Source organism: Phodopus roborovskii, unplaced genomic scaffold (assembly GCF_943737965.1).
Source record: "Phodopus roborovskii unplaced genomic scaffold, PHOROB, whole genome shotgun sequence".
Taxonomy (NCBI): domain Eukaryota; kingdom Metazoa; phylum Chordata; class Mammalia; order Rodentia; family Cricetidae; genus Phodopus; species Phodopus roborovskii.
In genome coordinates, this window is record NW_026126485.1 from 11770556 (window position 1) to 11788206 (window position 17651).

The 17651-nt window shown below is 47.6% G+C and overlaps 1 protein-coding gene across 6 annotated transcripts in view; it reads left to right on the forward strand.

The window, feature by feature from the left end:
• Positions 1-15746, forward strand: part of Pfkfb3 (6-phosphofructo-2-kinase/fructose-2,6-biphosphatase 3) — an 82771-nt gene extending 67025 nt beyond the window's left edge. For 2 of the 6 annotated variants that reach the window (XM_051194825.1, XM_051194821.1), the window contains exons 7-18: positions 1475-1599; positions 3100-3307; positions 3648-3794; positions 3949-4053; positions 5447-5576; positions 5916-5978; positions 6079-6143; positions 6736-6822; positions 7627-7800; positions 9831-9853; positions 11949-12001; positions 13274-15746. In XM_051194825.1, coding sequence (XP_051050782.1) covers positions 1475-1599; positions 3100-3307; positions 3648-3794; positions 3949-4053; positions 5447-5576; positions 5916-5978; positions 6079-6143; positions 6736-6822; positions 7627-7800; positions 9831-9853; positions 11949-11991 — 1170 coding nt within the window. In that variant the 3' untranslated portion in view covers positions 11992-12001; positions 13274-15746. The remainder of the gene's footprint in view (positions 1-1474; positions 1600-3099; positions 3308-3647; positions 3795-3948; positions 4054-5446; positions 5577-5915; positions 5979-6078; positions 6144-6735; positions 6823-7626; positions 7801-9830; positions 9854-11948; positions 12002-13273) is intronic. The other 4 variants (XM_051194824.1, XM_051194826.1, XM_051194822.1 and 1 more) reach the window with 4 other exon arrangements.
• The last annotated feature ends 1905 nt before the right edge of the window (positions 15747-17651 follow it).

The window sequence follows — 17651 nt, forward strand, 5'->3', positions numbered from 1 at the left end:
AGTGCTGGAATTACGGTGTGTACCACTATACCCTGCCCAAAATACATATTACCTTTAAAGGGACACTAAACATTTGTAGCTTCTTTTATCGGTCTTTTTCTTCAAGTTCGAGGAAGGGGAAGTGTGTGCTCACAGAGGGCTTCGCGGTGTCTCTTTGGTTTTATTTTCCCTGCTCCACTTGATAGTGAAGTATGGTGCAGCTGTGAAATCATTTCCCCATTGAGTAGTTGCTGCTGTGCTTAGATGAGGGTTGTCTAGTAGTAGCTTTTGTTCATTTACATAGTTAGCTATTGGCCTTGATCCTCTGTGTTCAGAAATCTTTCTCTGATTAAACCTAAAAGCAGTTTTGCAGATTAGGTCCAGGATTTGTGACCCATATTTATGTTTCTGTTGTACAATTCACACAATATGCAACTGACCTTTATAGCTATTTTTAGTGTGCTGTTCAGCAGCACTAAGTACATTCAAATTCTTAGGCAACCATGTTTGTGATGTGGCTTTGTTGGTAGAGTGCCTGTCTACCTCGTAGGAAGCCGTGGGTTCAGTCCTCTGCAATATGTAAATTGGGTGTGGTAGTAAATACTTGGAATTTGTGAGATGGAGACAGGAGGATCAGAAGTTCAAGGTCATCCTTGGCTATGTAGTGGGTTTAGGGGAAACTTGAGGTACATGGGAGCCTGTCTCAAAGCAGGCAAACAAAATAAACATAAAAGCAAAAAAGTTGGAACCACCTGCCAACCATCTCCAGGCCTTCCCATCTTCCTGTCTGCCTCATAGTTGTGGAAGCATAAGATAGAGCAATCCTGACAGCAGGCATGATGGTGCCAGCCTAATAATTCCAGCACATAGTGGGCAGGTTTTAGAAGATTTGAGGCTGTTCTGCTTTATATAGCAAGTTCTAGCCCAGTCAAGTCTAGATAATAAGACCTCAAAAGAGCAAAAGTCAGTCTGAGTTTCACTCACATCTACCTGGGTTTCTCCATATAATTGTCCAATTATGGGGGACTCCTTGTCCCAGAGGGGCAGCTCTGAAAGGTGGAGGTGTACTGGGTCTGGTCATCACACAGACCAGCATAGGTGGACCATGCTTCCATTGGAACAGATGAGGAGGGAACATTGCCTTTTGTAACTGAAGGTATGCTCCTGGTGTGCTGCTGTGTAGCTTTGCTGAGTCGAAGGCCAGGCTGACTCCGTTATTGGACTGACCCATCTTAGTGTATAGTCCAGATGTGTTCCTCATGGGGTCTCCGTGGGTTTCCTGTGTCTGTCCTTCATGGGCACCCTCCCTGTGTAACCAGAAGTCCGTGAGACAAACCTCCTGACCCTCATTGTTTTTTTCCCTCTTAGATGCTGGGTCGGATAATTTTTATTCTGAGCATTTCTGGGCTTTCCCCATTTGAAAGCCCAAATCCTGTTTAATCTAAGCAGAAAGCCTTTCAGTGTGATTCATCAGCTGCTCTTTGTGATGTTACAGGAAGTTAAAATCTCCAGCCCGGATTACAAAGACTGCAACTCGGCAGAAGCCATGGACGACTTCATGAAGAGAATCAATTGCTATGAAGCCAGCTACCAGCCTCTTGACCCTGATAAATGTGACAGGTGATTCACAGAGGTTACCATCCTCAATTATCCACACAGGGGCTTGAAATGTTTGTCTCCTTGACAGCTGTCTCCATAAAATATGTCTGTAAACTCTAAAAATGGCTTTTTGAGGGTCTCTGAGGCCCTGCCCTTTGGTGGAGGAGCTATTAGCAATTGTTGGCTGTTGAGGGAGGAAGGGTTCCTCTCTTTTGGGACATGATTGCTGCTAGGTTGGGATGCCCATGCCCCAGGGGATGTCCTCACCGCCATGCATAAAGGGCTGCACTAATAATAAGACATATGAGATGGGGACATTTAGAGGGAGATAGTGGTGGATAAGTAGGTTCAAAATGAGGGGTAGCTCAGCAGTTAACACATACTGCTTTTCCCCATGACTAGAGTTTAGTTCCCAATAGCTACATCAGGCAGCTCACAGCCAATTGTAATTCCAGCTGCAGGGAAATCAGATGCCTCTGGCCTCCATAGGTTCCTGCTTTTATATGCACATATGCCCCTTATTCCCCCAATTAAAAAAGTTTTTTAAAAAGTATAAATGTATAGGCCCGGTGGTGGCGCATACCTTTAATCCTAGCACTCGGGAGGCAGAGGCAAGTAGGTCTCTGTGAGTTTGAGGCCAGTCTGGTCGACAGAGCAAGTTCCAGGACAGCCAGGGTTACATAGAGAAACCCCCACCCACATAAAAAAAGTATAAAGGTATGAACCTGTCTTCTTCAGCTGTTCTCTACCTAAGAAAAGATATTTACAGGGTTTTTTATTTGTTTGCTTGTTTTGACTGGGTCTCACTATAGATAGCCCTGGCTGGGCTAGAACTAGTCATAGATCTGCCTGCCTCTACAAACCCAGTGCTGGGATTAAAGGTGTGTGCCGCCATGCCCAGCTAGGTTTCCTTTTCTTTTCCCCAAACAAATATACAGTTATTTATTTGCTTGTGTTTGTGCTTTGTGTCTCTGTGTGTGCATACATAGATAGGCACCATAGCAGACATCTGAAGGCCAGGGAACAACTTTTGGGAGGTCTTTCTCTCTCCTTCTACCTTGTGAGCTCAGGGGATCAAACCCAGGTCGTCAGGCTTGGTGACAAAGCAGCTTACTTTACTCTGGGCCATGTCACTAGCCCCTCCACCTCGATCTTTGAACAGTCTCCCTGAACTTGGGGCTCACTGATTTGGCTAGGTGGACTGACCCACCTGTGTCTGCCTCTCCAGCTCTGGGATTACAGACCATGCTGTGCCTTGCTTTTTTCAGAAGGTGCTTCTATCTGAACTTGACTTACACACAGGGCCTGCGCTTGTACAGTCCTGAGGGAGCCATCTCTCCAGCTATATTACCTGGCTGGAACAGCCTGGCTGTGGGGATTGTTGCTCTCCTTTACTCTCTCACTTCTAGGGGAGACTCACAATCAGTCACTGTTATAGGCCTCCAGGAAGCCAATATTCTAGAAGCAGGCTGGGCCTAGTGTGAGGCTTGAGTGGTGGTCTTCACTGAAGTTTCTTTGCAGGGACTTGTCACTCATCAAAGTGATTGACGTTGGCCGGAGGTTCTTGGTGAACAGAGTTCAGGACCACATCCAGAGTCGGATTGTGTACTACCTAATGAACATCCACGTGCAGCCCCGTACCATCTACCTGTGTCGGCATGGCGAGAATGAATACAACCTGCAGGGCAAGATTGGGGGCGACTCAGGCCTGTCCAGCAGAGGCAAAAAGGTAGGGGAGAGAAAAAGAAAATATGGGCTAGGGACTAACTGGAGGCAGGAAGGTGATAGCTTCCACCTTGTTGTGTAGAGTAGAGGGTCCTTGGGAGGGTGGGGTGTTGTGGGTTTTTTTTTTTTTTTTTTTTTTTTGCTGTTTTTGCCTTATTGTACTGTGTGTCTATATGTGTACATGTGAACGTGCAAGGGGAAGGTAGAGTCAGGTCTCTTGTACTCTGTTAAGGTTTGAGTGACACTGGAGGTTTGGATGGTCTTGGTGGCTGCCAACAAAACAAAACCTATGGGAGGAACTGGAGTTGGGGGATGACCTCTGTCTCCTGTGTTTCTTCCCTCAGTTTGCCAATGCCTTGAGCAAGTTCGTGGAGGAGCAGAATCTGAAGGACCTCCGTGTGTGGACAAGCCAACTGAAAAGCACCATCCAGACCGCAGAGGCTCTGCGGCTCCCCTATGAGCAGTGGAAGGCGCTCAACGAGATTGATGCTGTGAGTCCCAGGCCCAGGCTGTGGGGAGGCATGGCTGGAAGGGGAGTTCTTCTCTCCAGGGGATTCTGGAACCCTGGTGGCTTCCTGAGACCCCATTTATTTGAGGTGGCGCTATGGGTGAGTTTCCTGGCGTGAATGTTGTTCTCCCTGACAGGGTGTGTGTGAGGAACTAACCTACGAGGAGATCAGAGACACCTACCCTGAGGAGTATGCATTGCGTGAGCAGGACAAATACTACTACCGATATCCCACGGGCGAGGTGAGCAAGAGAGAGTCCATTCTCTTGTCTACTGGCCCTTCTTTATAATGGTCAGGAGCTATGGCATGGGTGGTGTACGGAGGTGGCTGAGAGAAGGCCTTGGGGGGCCCAGCGGGACCAGGTGAGGCCCCACAAGGCCTCTACAACTCACTCCATCTCTCACCAGTTCTGCAAGCTCATCTCTGCTGTGACTTTGGTCCTAAATCTCACTAAAGGGAACCCTGTAAAATCCCCAAGGAAAGCGCATTGTATTTCCCACATGGAACAGTGAGAAGTCTGTATATCTATCTGTCTCTAATGTGTGTGATGTGTGACAAAAAGCAAAGAGAATACCTGGTGATTCACTCCAGACCATAGCTTTTCCTGGATGGTAGGACACGTGGTAGACAGGCTGGTGGCAAGGATGTCATGTTAAGGTTAGATGGCTTGTGCCAGGTCTAGGCCGATGTTGGTAGAGGGAATAGCTGAGCAGGCAGCTTTTCTTGAGTTGGAATGAAGTGTGCTGAGCCATTTGTACTCTGGGAGTTGATCCAGGCTGCTGTGTTGACACCTAGTGGGTGTCCTCCTGAGCATTGTCATAGTTCCCGGTCCTGGTGGGCCACGTGCTGTCTTCTGGTCTCACTCTGGTCTGCACTCCCTATAACTCTGGTTAGAAAAAGCATTGAAGAGTCATTGTAAGAAGGATCTTTGCTAGTTCTTTACATTGCAGCCTTGTACTCATTGTATATTTCAGACCTGCCTTGCTTGCAAGCTTCCCCAGTGCTGGCATTACAGATGTGTGACACCATACCTGGTGACATTTTTGTTGTTTGAAACTGGATCTTCCAGGCTGCCATGGGTTCGTATGAATCCTCTGGCTTCAGCCAAGTGAGTGCTAAGGATTACAACAGATGTGCACCACCCATATTCCAAAAGGAGATTGCAGATGTGTTAACAGTTAGTCTAGCTTCTAGCTCTGGTGGCCACACACTTGTTGCCTCTAGAGTTGCCCATTCTGAATGGTGCATAGAAGGAATCATTCAGTGTATGTAGATGGTGATGCTTAATGGCCTCCACTTGACATACAAGTGTTTGAGATTTTCCCATGTGGTGGCATGTGCCTGACTTATTTTCTTTTAATGGTTGCCTGAGTAATAGTCCATGATAGAGTCTGATCTTTCTCCAGTGCTCAAGAGGAAGGAATTCGGACAGACAGGATTGCAGGCTTCCCATGTTTCCTAGGAGTAGTATTTCATTAAATGCAGAGCTGAACACTTAGAAGGAGGGATGTGTGCATGTGGGGTGGGGTGGGGGTGGGGTTGTGAGCTGGTCAATGATGAAGGCTGCAAATGATCGCAGGACTCGTCCCTGCCTATCCTCTCCTAATGTGCTATCCCATCCCTTTGTTCTCAAGTCCTACCAGGACCTTGTCCAGCGCCTGGAGCCTGTGATCATGGAATTAGAGCGCCAAGAGAATGTGTTGGTCATTTGTCATCAGGCTGTCCTACGTTGCCTACTGGCCTACTTCCTGGACAAGAGTGCAGGTATTGAGGGCAAGTCATGCACAGGAATGAATGAAGGAAGAAGGAAATGGGCCCATGAGTGCAAGTGGCAGAGGACCCATCTTCCCATACTCTGCTTTGTATCTGTATATGGATCTGCCTCACAGCCAGCTGAGGTGTCTCTACTGCTCCCCATTGAACTTGCTCAGTGGGCTCCATCACTTCATAAACCAGCCTGAGAATACTCAAGCCTCCATCTGACCAAGGGCCTTTCTCCATGTGACCATGAGTTAGGCTTGAGGTTCTCACAGTGAGCCTAGGGATGCCCCCGAGCGTCATCCTTCACTTCAAGTCTCTTATTTAACTTATGTCTCATTTCAGAGGAGATGCCATACCTGAAATGTCCCCTTCACACCGTCCTGAAACTAACACCTGTGGCGTATGGTGAGTAGCAGCCCCTGAGGTTTCCTGGTGGCTATGGGGCTGCCGATGAGGTCGATTTCTTTAACTAATGGAAACCATTTTCTTCATCTTTCACCTCCAGGGTGCCGCATGGAGTCCATCTACTTGAATGTAGAATCAGTGAGCACACACCGGGAGAGATCAGAGGTGAGTTAGGCTCAGATGCATGGGACCCTTGGGAACTCCCATGTCTGGTTTTCTTCTGGAGGGTTCTCACTGAGTTTCTTTGGTGCCCACTGGCCAGCTACCATGCTCCACACCTCTGTTCCTAGCCTGTTTTTCCTGTGGCTTCATGGGATTTGTTTCTTTTCTTTCTGCCCATGGCCTCCCCCCCACCCCATTTCTACTTGACTGGGAAGAGCGAATTAAATGGAGTTACTTCTCTCAAACACTGCCCTAGCACAGTAGCTGTTTCCACTTCAGGAACAAAGCTATGCCTTCTCAAAAGCACCAGGAGGCTGGCTCAGAATTGGCCAGTCAGCAGTACCATCGCCATGCACTTAAGCTTGTAGTTAGCAAAGGTTTGAGATAGGAAGCAGGGCTAGAGCATGGAATCCCAAGGGCCTCGAGGAATGGTCTTCAGGAGACTCAGCACCTAGCTGTTACAGTACTCCACATCAGGGAGGTCTGAGATTTTGCCTGGGAGGGGGTGTATGGTCATGTTGAATCCCTTACTGGGCAGATTGCATATCTGTCCAGGTCTATGTTGTGAAAGTGGGTTTAAATTTGCTTTATGCAGGCTGTCAAAATACAACACATTGCCAGTGTAGTCAGACCTTCCTCTTACACCGAACTTGACTTTCTGTCTGTGGAGTCCGCAAAACAGGTGACTTCCCCATTCCCAAGAAGCTTGGCCGTCAGACTTTGGTAGGAAGGGTCCAAGGGGTGTCAGCCAGTTTACTGCCCAGCTTGCACTGTGGACTACAATGGAAGAGGACTGTGTCCCTGGGCTGCCTCGCCCTGTCTCCTGGCCCCACCCCTCTGAAACAGAGCATCTGGACGATGTGCTTATTTAGCTGGATGAGGATAGTCCCAATGTGAGATGGGCTCCAAGGGCCTCAGAATACTTCCTTGTTGAGTGTTGGGGCTGAAGCTGCCCTGGATGTTGAGATGCTGGGTCATGCACTGAACCCCAGGAGCCTACTCTCCTGTCTTGTCATTTTTTTTATAGGCAAGGTTGACATCCAGGCTGACAGACCACTGTCTGTTTCCTGCACCTTTGGTCTCATGCTCTTATTCCTAGATTGAGGCTGGGAAGTGTTTGGGGGAGCACAGTGAGTGTATTTCATGGGTGCTTGTGAGTGCTGCAGACCCAGATGGAAGGGAGTTGGCCCTGACACCTTCCCCTCCCTCATCTGTGATCTTAGAGCCAACCATCTCTCCTGGGCCCTCTGTGGGTGGGGTGGCTGGGAGAAAGGTTCTGTTCTCTGACCCTCCTCTCTACTGTGGTCGTAATTATTTTTTCCCTCCCCTGTTTTGCACATAGCGAGAAGCTCTGTGCCAGCAACAGCTCAGGGTCAAGGCCACTCACGTGGGTGTCCCTTACAAATCACAAGAGGAGTGTGTGTGTGGCTTTTCTACCTCCCTCCTTGTAACTGTCGCCTTTTCTCTTTTGTCTTTGTCTGCTTAGGATGCAAAGAAGGGACCTAACCCACTCATGAGACGCAATAGTGTCACCCCACTAGCCAGCCCTGAGCCCACCAAAAAGCCTCGCATCAACAGCTTTGAGGAGCATGTGGCTTCCACTTCTGCTGCCCTGCCCAGCTGCCTGCCCCCGGAAGTGCCCACACAGCTGCCTGGACAAGTCAGTGATTCTGCCTTAATTACCTCCTACAGGGAAGAGTGCACTGGGGAGATATCCCCAGATCTGGGGCTGCATTTGTATTTGCAAGTGAGGATGTGTGCCTGTGTTTAGGGAGGGCCGAATGTGTGATGTGCAGTAGACAGTATTCGTGGGTGTATAGTGTGTATGCGCATTGGGCAGAACATGAGATGCCCTCTCTGAAGATCTTTCATTGTCAACAGTGACTCTGTCCTTTCTCAGGTTATGGTGTTTGTTCTTTATTGAGCAGAATCAGGCAGAACAGGAGAAATGGTAAAATGTCCCAGTCCTTGTGCACATTGGTGAATAGTACCTCTAGACTAGTCTGTACTCTAGCAATTCCCAGTTCAGGAGTCTGTACCTACCTGGGGACCCATATCTCCCTACTCCATCGCTAACTCCTTTGTTATCACCTCTGTGACAGAAAAGAGCTGAGGTCTTCTCACAGAAGAGCCTGTCCCCTGTCCAGAACCAGCATAGCCCTTCCCCTTAGAATCAGTCAGAGCTGGAGAGGCAGCTCTTTCCATCAACTGTGGAGACCCAAGTTCAGATCTCCAGGACCCATGCAGAAAGCCGAGTATGGAGGGGCATGTCTGTAAAATCACTCACTGATGGTGTTGTGGGAAGCAGAAATAGGTAGATCCCTAGAGCCTGACAGGCCAACTAGCCTGGCCTTTGTGGTGAAATTCCAGGACAGTAAGAGACCTCCTTTAAATGTAAGGTGGAAGGCTCCCAGAGATTGACACCCTAGACTGTCCTTTAACGTCCTTGCATGTGATGCTGTATTCATCTGCATCCCTATACATGGATGTGTGTGTGTGTGTGTGTGCACGTACAAGTATACATACATGCACAGGACCAGGCAGCCAGAATAGCCACTTTTTCACGTAGCAGTTATATTAGCAGAGTAAAAATGAACAGCACCCAGCAAGATTCGCTACTTCTCTAGCTTGAAAGATCAAAGGCTGGAAGAATTAGGCTATTGAGCATTCCAATTTGTTTTCAGAAAACCAGTTCTTCAAAGATAGCTAAGAACCTCTGTAAACATGAAATAATAGGCCTTACCCTGATGCCTGGCTGAATTTCATCTCTGTGCTAGACCAACTCTGGCTGTGTCTGCTGCCTACTAGTGCTTCTGTGGGAAACCCCTCCCCCCCCCCCCAGCTTCCCTTTAGCTTTCTGAGGCCTGGAATGTGATATGGAGAGGTTGAGGCCTCCAAAGCTCATTTAACCAGCCCATGCCTCCGTTTCCTAATCTGTGGAATTGGAGAGTATACCCTGCCAAGAGTGGCTCCTACAAGGTGATTTGTGCAGTACATGTAACTTGGGTTCTGGCACAAAGTGAGGGTTGGGCCCAGTAAGATGACAGATTTGCTGAGAGCCAGGAGACCTGACACTGATTGTAGCCCTGCCACTAATCTGAGTGTAGATCTCCCCCCCCCCTTTCTCCACAGATTCTTAGTATATAGTTCATGCTGTCTTTTTATGTAGACTCCAACTTATGGTTGTGTCCTATCTCTGCCTCCCCAGTGCAGGATTTTGCTGTTTTGTGGAGTGAGGACAAGGTCTCATGATGCTTAGAGCTCACCTCAAACTCACTATGTAGTTGAGGAAGACTTGGAACTCCCGATCTTCCTCCTCCCACCTCCCAAGTGCACTGCCCGGCTTGGCAGGTGTAAGATTAGGAATGGGCACAGGACTGGGTGAGAAGACAGTAGACACTCCTTCAGGTCTGAGAGTTTTCTGTTACAGCCAAGCAGAACTAAAATTGCATCACCATGCCACTCTATCCTGGTGCATAGTGGGAGTCCTCTGTTGCAGAGGCCTGAGGAGATTAAGCTAGGTCATGGAGGGCACTGGCAATAGCCCAGCCTTATTCCCCACTTCACAGATGCCTCCGAATTTACTAGGACAGGCTGGGTCAGACATGGGAGGTGTGTGGGGCTCATTTCACCAGCTGCCATCTGGCCTCCTGACTGACTTTTTTCTCTCCTTACCTTGTCTCCCTGCAGCCTTTGCTAGGGAAAGCCTGTCTGTAAGTATTTCCTCCTTGATAATGCTACTGCTCGCATTCACTCTTGCTTGTTTGCCAGTTTGTCTCCTGCCTGATGAAGTATTTAGGATGAGAACAGTTTGTTTGGGTAGAGTGTGAGGCTGTCCATAGAAGAGAAAGAGAGGGGAGGAGAAAATTTCCAAACTTTATAGAGAAGAGAAAGGGGATGTGTTGTGAAAAAACTAACGATGTTCAGCACACTTCAACACCATCATTCATAGAGTATTACTCTCCACTCCCTCTTAGGGCTCTAGGTTATGTCTTTAATAATGGTCATAGACTGGGGCTTCTCATAATGTCAGGTTTCCCTGTTGGGAGTCAGATTTTGATGGTGACTGAAACTGGTGCTTGCTTTGCACTCCCAGAGGAGCATACTTTCATTTTGAAAGCAATATTTATCCAGAGCCTAATAACAAAACATGGGGGTCTATCTTGATGGCCTGGAGGTGTGCCTGTCAGTCCCAACAAGGGACAGTCTCTAGAGACATCCATATAGAGACTGTACATGGGGATCTCACTCCACTGTATCCACAGACCCAAGCTTGAGAAATAGGAGAGTTGTGAATGGAATGGCCTATCCTTTGTGTTTGTGGCCCTTAAATAAGAGATGCACAGAGCAATCCTCATCCTGTTTAACAAATAAGGTCAAGTGACCCGCCCACCCACCAACTGGTAGGCAGTGGGGGCCAGCCTCAGACAGACTTCTCATATGCCCCAGACAGCTAGTGTCTTCCTCCCTGCTAGCTGCTTGGAAAAGTCCAGGTACTGTTTTTCTGTCTCTGATTCTTGGAGCCTGAGGGTACACAAGTAGCTGCTGGTCTGTGGGTTAATTCCCACAGTTTCCCTTGCAGCTGCTACCTGAGGCACAGGGCAGGCCTGGCTGTTAATTTCCCCTCTCCAGAAAGGGATAGTATGCTCACCATCCAGTGTCTATTGTAGACTGCTTGAGGACCAAGGGTTCTCCTTGTAGAACCTTTGGGTTGGAACTTGTGGCTCAGCTTGTCTATTCCCGATGTGAATCTAATAGTACTTTTGTCTGGAATTCCTTTAGTTAAGCAAAAATGTATACTATAGACTCATCATTCCTGCTATGGGCAGATTCTATTCCAGAGACCCAGAATCTAGCCCAACCCGATCCTGTGACCAAAACTATTAGTCAATTATTGTTTTACTGAAATAGTATCATCTTAGTCATCTTATCTAGTCTGGAACTTACTGTGTACCAGAGACCTCAAACTCAAAGCAGTCCTCCTATCTCACCCACCCTCTGAGTGTTTGGATTAGAGGTATGCATGTACTAACTTACCTGGCTTCCAGAATTTATTTTAAAATCCAGACCAAACCAACTCTGCCACAGTGTTAGGGACATTAGGGAAGTTAAACCAGTTATGAGACTTGGACTTCCGCATCTCTAAATGGGAGATTGCTTAGATAATGAAAATATGTATATAACTCATGACAAATATCTAGCACCTAGGAGGGGCCTGATGGGTGATGAGTAGTGTGCCACCACTTCTGGTGTCTCCAGCTTTAAGTGCATTTAGGTGGTCCTTTGTTCCCTCTGCTCTATGCCATTGGATTTTAACTTCTCAGAGCAGCTGGAGCGCTCAGAGGCCTGTTCCTGGTCTTCTGGTAAAACTGAATGATACCCAGACGCTGCTCTCTGTCCTGGGTGCTGTTGCTATGCTTGGGATCCAGGGACCACCGGCCATTCTCACTGCATCTTTCATTTTGAAGTTACAGATGCACACTAAGATGAAGATACCACTCAGGCTGGCAGTGTAGCTCAGTTGGTAGAGGGTTTGCCTAGCATGCAAGAGGCCCTGAGTTTGATTCCCCAGCACTGCAAAAAGCAGGCATGGTGTAATGCATCTGTAATCCCAACACTCAGGAGGAGGCAGGACCAACCAGAAAATCAAGGTTGTCTACTCTACATAGAGTGTTTGAGGCCAACCTGGGCTAAATGAGACCTTATCTCAAAACCAAACAGAAAATACTAAGATCGGCTTTGCTTTCTCCTTTTCCAACCTGTCTTCTTTTTTTTTTTTTTTTTTTCCTCCCCCACTATGCTTGAAAGACGAACTGTCTGTCACATTTTTTCAAAGTTTTCTCCTTACTAACCTGGGAAAGGTAATTGAGCTGGTGCATGTCCCTCTGTTTCCTCCTGCGTCTGAATCATGGCTTTCAGCCACAGGGCACTGTGGCTTGTGGACAGGTTGGCCATTGTGGAGTCTGTCGCTCACGTGTCAGTGCTGGGTGGTCTTTCAAGCAGTGTCATTGATGTGGCGTCCTGTTCCATCCATCTGTGTGTTCTGAGCCAGGCCCCCTGAGGGCATAATGTGGACACTGTTCACCATGTGGCTTGCCACTGTCACTGTTACTTTGTCTTCATGTATGAATGCTGGAGGCCTTGGGCCTGGCATGTGGCAGGAGTACACACGCTCCCCTCTTTGATCCCACTACGTGGCTGGGGCACTACCAGAAGGGACCCTATTTCACACGGGCGCTGCTGCCTGGATTCCCAAGTCTCAGGTAGATGTGAGTGGTGACTGCAGCGCAGCCCAGAACTAAGTGTCGCTTCTCTAAACATCCACAGTTAGGCTCCTGTCTGCCTGAAATCCATCTCTCCATGATCCTGTCCCTGGAGTTTGAGGGCCCACACAGAATACTTTTATTGGGTATTTCTTATTTTGAAGGCTTAGATGTGGGGGGGTTTTAGGGAGAGATGCCTGCGGGCCAGTATTCAAGTCAAGTGACTTAGCATTTTATTTAAAAGGGACCTTGATATCAGCTAATGCTTTGTGAGACTTATTCCTAAGGGGTACATGGGTCAAGATGTGGCAGACTTTAATGGCACAGCCACTACTGGGCCTCCATTGTATGGCCAAGCATCCCACTTGTCTCTTGCATTCTTTGGGACAATGTGGCCAGATTGGGATCCCCTGTAGCTGAGTGCAAGGCTCTGTTAGCTGATTCCAGAGAGGTGCTCTGCTGTCTCAGACAGTCCCAGCTGATCTTGACCTGGCTGTGGCCAACGTGAGAGGGCTGTGTGACACAGAGAGTGGTCTTCAGTTGCTAAAGGAGAGGGTGCATGACTTTCCTATCTGTGCCTCAAGGCCTTTGTCCTCTCTAAGTAGCATTGTCTGAGCTTGGAGCAGCAGTCACGTGCCTGCCGCTGTCCATGCCCTTCTGGCTGGAATCTAAGCTGTAACCCAGGGTGTTTTCTGTCATGTTCTCAGACATACTTGAGCTCTTCCCCATGTTCTGTGATCATCTTCTGCCAGGGGTTTGTTCTTTGGGGGAATGGCGGGAGGAAGTGTCTTGTGGCATGGTCTTGAGCCTCCAGCCTGAGAAGTAGCCGGCTTCGGGTCCTGACTCCCCCTTCCTCTCTTTTGGAAACAGAACATGAAGAGCCCACGGAGTGGCGCCGAGTCTTCCCAGAAGCACTGAAGCTGAAATATGGGTTCCATTCCATTCCTACAGCCTGCCTCGTGCCCACTCATCTACCTGAGGCCAAGTGATCCTAAGTACTTCTGGACTGGGGGACAGTGGAGGTCTGCTGGTTGAAGAGTAGTAGCACCCACTGAGATGTTGGGGTGGCAGAGACAACTAGGAAGTTCTACAGACTCCAGCTTCCCGTGGCAAAGCTGCAGATCTCCCCACCCTTTGTTCTCCTGGGACTTCCAGGGTGTCTGACCTCACAGACCCTTCTGAAGCATGGGGAGGACTGTAGTTCTATAGGAGATGAGATCAGGCCCCTAACTGGGGGTACTGGATGCCACCATGCTGTTCTGTTTTGTTTCTTTGGATCCTGGCCTGGCATGTTGATAGCTGGAAGACAAGATTGGCAGATAATCTTGGAATTCAGAGTGAGTTAGACCCCAGTTGCCAGAGGCTCAGGGATGCTCAAATACTCTTGTGGCTTTTACATCTTGGCTTGGGAAGAGGCCTTACAGATAGGGGACTTGGATGCTTGCTGCGTTGGGTGTGGTGGTTCTCTCCTTTTGAGGAGTTCCTGAGCTGAGGCCCACTGGTCAGCTGAGCAATGGCATGCCCTGGCTCCTCCACCTGTCCACATCCCTTCTAGGTCTCAAGTTAGGGGACACACTGTTTGCCTCAGTGGAAGGAAGCATTTTGCTGATAAATAACTGGGGCCTCCTCATCCCAGGGGCCCTTAGGTCTTCTGTTCTCCAACCTGGGCCTGGAGGCACCCGAGCTAATCCTGTGGCTGGCTGATTTGCACTTTCCTTCCTTTCTTCCTCTTTCCCCCTCCCCTCCCACTTCCTTTCTTCACCTTTTTCATCTTCTTTTTTGGGCAGAAGTGTGACCAAAAGTCACACCCCATTTCAGGAACTTAGATGGCAGGGTGTTGGCCCTTGGAAGCGCAGAGCTGCTGAATGAGAGGAGCTGGAGTGTTTGTGAGATGGGGAGGCTCAGAGCCTTCAACTTCACACTTCACCCTTCTTCACACTTGACTCACATTTCCCAAGAAGCCCAAGTAAGCTTGTTCCAGGCTGCTTGCTCCTAGAGCTGTCTCCGTTTTGGCCTAGTATCTGCTATATGCCTGATACTACCTTTCTGGGCATCCCAAGGAGTTCCCAAGAGTAGAAAACTGTCCTTGTTGGTTTCATGATGTCTGTGACTTTTTTTTTTTTTTTTTTTTTTTTGGCATGGCCTGAAAGCAGTGCTGACATAACTACCTATTGTTTTTGTCTGCCTGTTTCTCCCCGTTTATCCACTCAAGTTCTGGGGGAGGAGAGGACATCCTATGAGCCCTTAAAAGGATGCCCCGCAGCTGGCACTGAAGGTCACTTTCCTTTCTGCCATCTCCTATGCTCCCCGGCTCAGGAGACAGGTCCTGGGGTGACACAAGGATGAGTTTTGGATGCTTTAAAGTCACTCTGATTTTCACAGCTAACCACTCACATTCTCAGTCCGGCCCACTCCCCCTTAAATCTATGGTCACCAGAGAGAGGACTATGTACATAAGACTGGGACTGTTCCCTCTTAGTGACTTGAGTCTTGACAAGGGTATATGCAGGGCACCTGCAAGTTGGGGGGGGGGTGGATAGGACCTTAACAGGACCCAAGCTAGCCTCAAACTTATTGCGGTCCTCCTGTCTCAGCTTCCCAAACCCAGCATTGGGGTTATAAGCTTGAGCCACCATATCTGGTAGTGTGGCTTTGCACAAGTTTTTTAGGTGTCCCCTTGGAGCACATCTACACTCTAGTTACAGAACCAACTCTTAGAACGTAGAGACTCTCAAGGCTGAGACAGGTAGGCGTGGTCACCTGTGTCTAACTTAAGTCAGCACATCAACCGAAAGCTTCACATCTTGTGAAGGAGATCACGAAAGGGGCGGAACACAGCTTGACCTGAAACACAGCGACTGGATGGATGGGGTGGCAGTCACTCACAGAACTTACACACTCCCATCCAAAACAACAAAATAAAATAGGGACCAATATTTTTAACTTTGCATATTTGTTTTGGGGGTGAATGTCTCCCATTCCCTTCAACCATGGCCAACACCCTTCATTTATGGGGGAGAAGAAAAACTGTTGGAACCACACCAATGATATTTTCATTTGTAATACTTGAAATTTATTTTTTTATTATTTTGATAGCAGATGTGCTATTTATTTATTTAATATGTATAAGGGAGCCTAAAAATAGAAAGCTGTACAGATTGGGTTTAATTGTTCATTGGTTTGGAGCCTTTCAATGTGTGATTGATGACTTCTTCATGTTCCGTGTAATTGTCTCTCTCAAGGACCTGGAAAAGAAGCTATGCAAGCTTTTAAACAGGATATGCCTTTCAGAAATTTGTATATTTTGCAGTTGCTAGAACAATAAAAACCTGGTTGAGATATACCGACGAAACTCATTTCTGGGCCTTTTGTGGGCACAAGTGTCAGTATTTTTTTTTTTTAACAATTAGTGTGAGTGAGTGCATGTGTGAGTGTGCAGGAGTGCACAGGTGTAGAGGAAGACTTGGCAGGAGTCATCTCTTCAGCCTCCAGAGGTTGAATCCAGGTCGTCAGACTTGTCAGTGCCTTTACTTGATGAGTCAGTCATCTTGCCAGGCCACAAAGTGTCTTTTATTGATATTTATGGCCAGTGCACTTGCCAGCTCCTCGAAGAACCATGTGTCACCTTCCTTTAAACAGGACACAACAGATTGTCAAGTTTGTACATTTCAGAACTAATAAAATATGTTAATTTTAAATTAATAGACTTTTGTTGGTGGTTTTTTTTCCCTTTTTGACAGAATAATAATATAATATATACATAGCCTAGGCTGGCATCAAACTTCTGATCTTCCTGCCTCAGTCTCCTGAGTGTTGGGATTATAGGCGTACAGTACCACACCTAGGCTAGACTCCATTAAACAAAAAAGCCCATGTTTCTGTGTGTGCAGGTGTGTGTGCCCACCTGGAGGGGTCAGCTGATAACTCCAGGTGCTGATCCTTGCCTTCCACCTTGCCAGAGACAAAGTTCCTTGATTGCTGCTGACTATGCTAGGTTAGCTAGCCCAGGACCAGAGGATTCCTGGTTCTCCGCCATCCCCTTCCCCCATCTCACCACAGGAGCACTGAGACTCAGCTTCAGTGGGTGCTGGGAATCTGAACTCAGGTTGGTAACAGAGTACAGCAAGTACTTTACTCTAGTCATCTCAGCCCCTCCACTCCCTGTCCTAGAGCTAGAGGTTGAATTTAGGAATTCACAGGTGTTGGGTAAGAGCTGTACTACTGATATTTCCCAACAAGCTTGATGACCTACACGGTGAAAGAAAACCATCTCCTACCAAGTTATCCTCTGGCTCCTACACATGCTCTGTCAGCATGCCTGTGCCCCTCTTTCCTCAAATTACTTTCAAACTTCAACCACTTCTCTGTCCTTATTGACAGCCAAAAGTTAAGAGCTTGTTTTTGTTTGTTTAACTCCCAAGAGTCAAGATCTTCATCTCTACAGATTGAAGAAAGTTGAAGGCTGGATGAGAATGCATATCCAGTTTAAACCTTACATACACAGAAGTTGCCCTGATGCCCAAATCCTTTCCACTCTAATAACCCTAGCAAAGAGAACAAACAGCCCAGGGGAATCTCCATGCTGAAGTGGCTCCTGGAGCAATTAGAAACTGCAATGGGACAGAGAGCTGTAGACTTCCAGTCTATCTGACTCCCAAGCTGCTCATTGGTTGTTGGGTATAGGGGATAGATAGAGCTTTGCAGATTATCTTCTGGGATAAGACTACTAGGGCTATGGATAGAGCATTTGCTTTGTTTCTGCAAGGCCCTAAGTTTTATCTCTAGCATGCTTCTTTCCCTGATTGGATGACGGTTAACATAAATTTTAAAAAGCTAAATGTGGTGGATATACCTGTAATCACAGCACTTAGGAGTCTGAGGAAGGAGGATCATGAATCTGAGGCCAGCCTGGACTACATAGTGAGAGTCTGGCAAAAATAAAAATAAATAAATAATAACCTCCAGAGCTATGGATAAAGAAGATATGGCTTATAAGACACAATGGATTTTTTTTCAGCCATAAAGACCAAAGTTTGTTATTTGCATAAAAATAGATGCAGCTGAATAAAATCATTTTAAGTAATCAAGTCAACCCCAGACATTGAATGTTTTCTCCAGCTTGTGGATCCTAGGCAGGCAAGTGTGTGGCATATTTTTTTAATGATTGATGTGGGAAGGTCCAGCCTAATGGTGGTAGTGTCACCTCTGGGCTGGTGATTCTGGATTATGTAGAAAGCCAGCTGAGGGA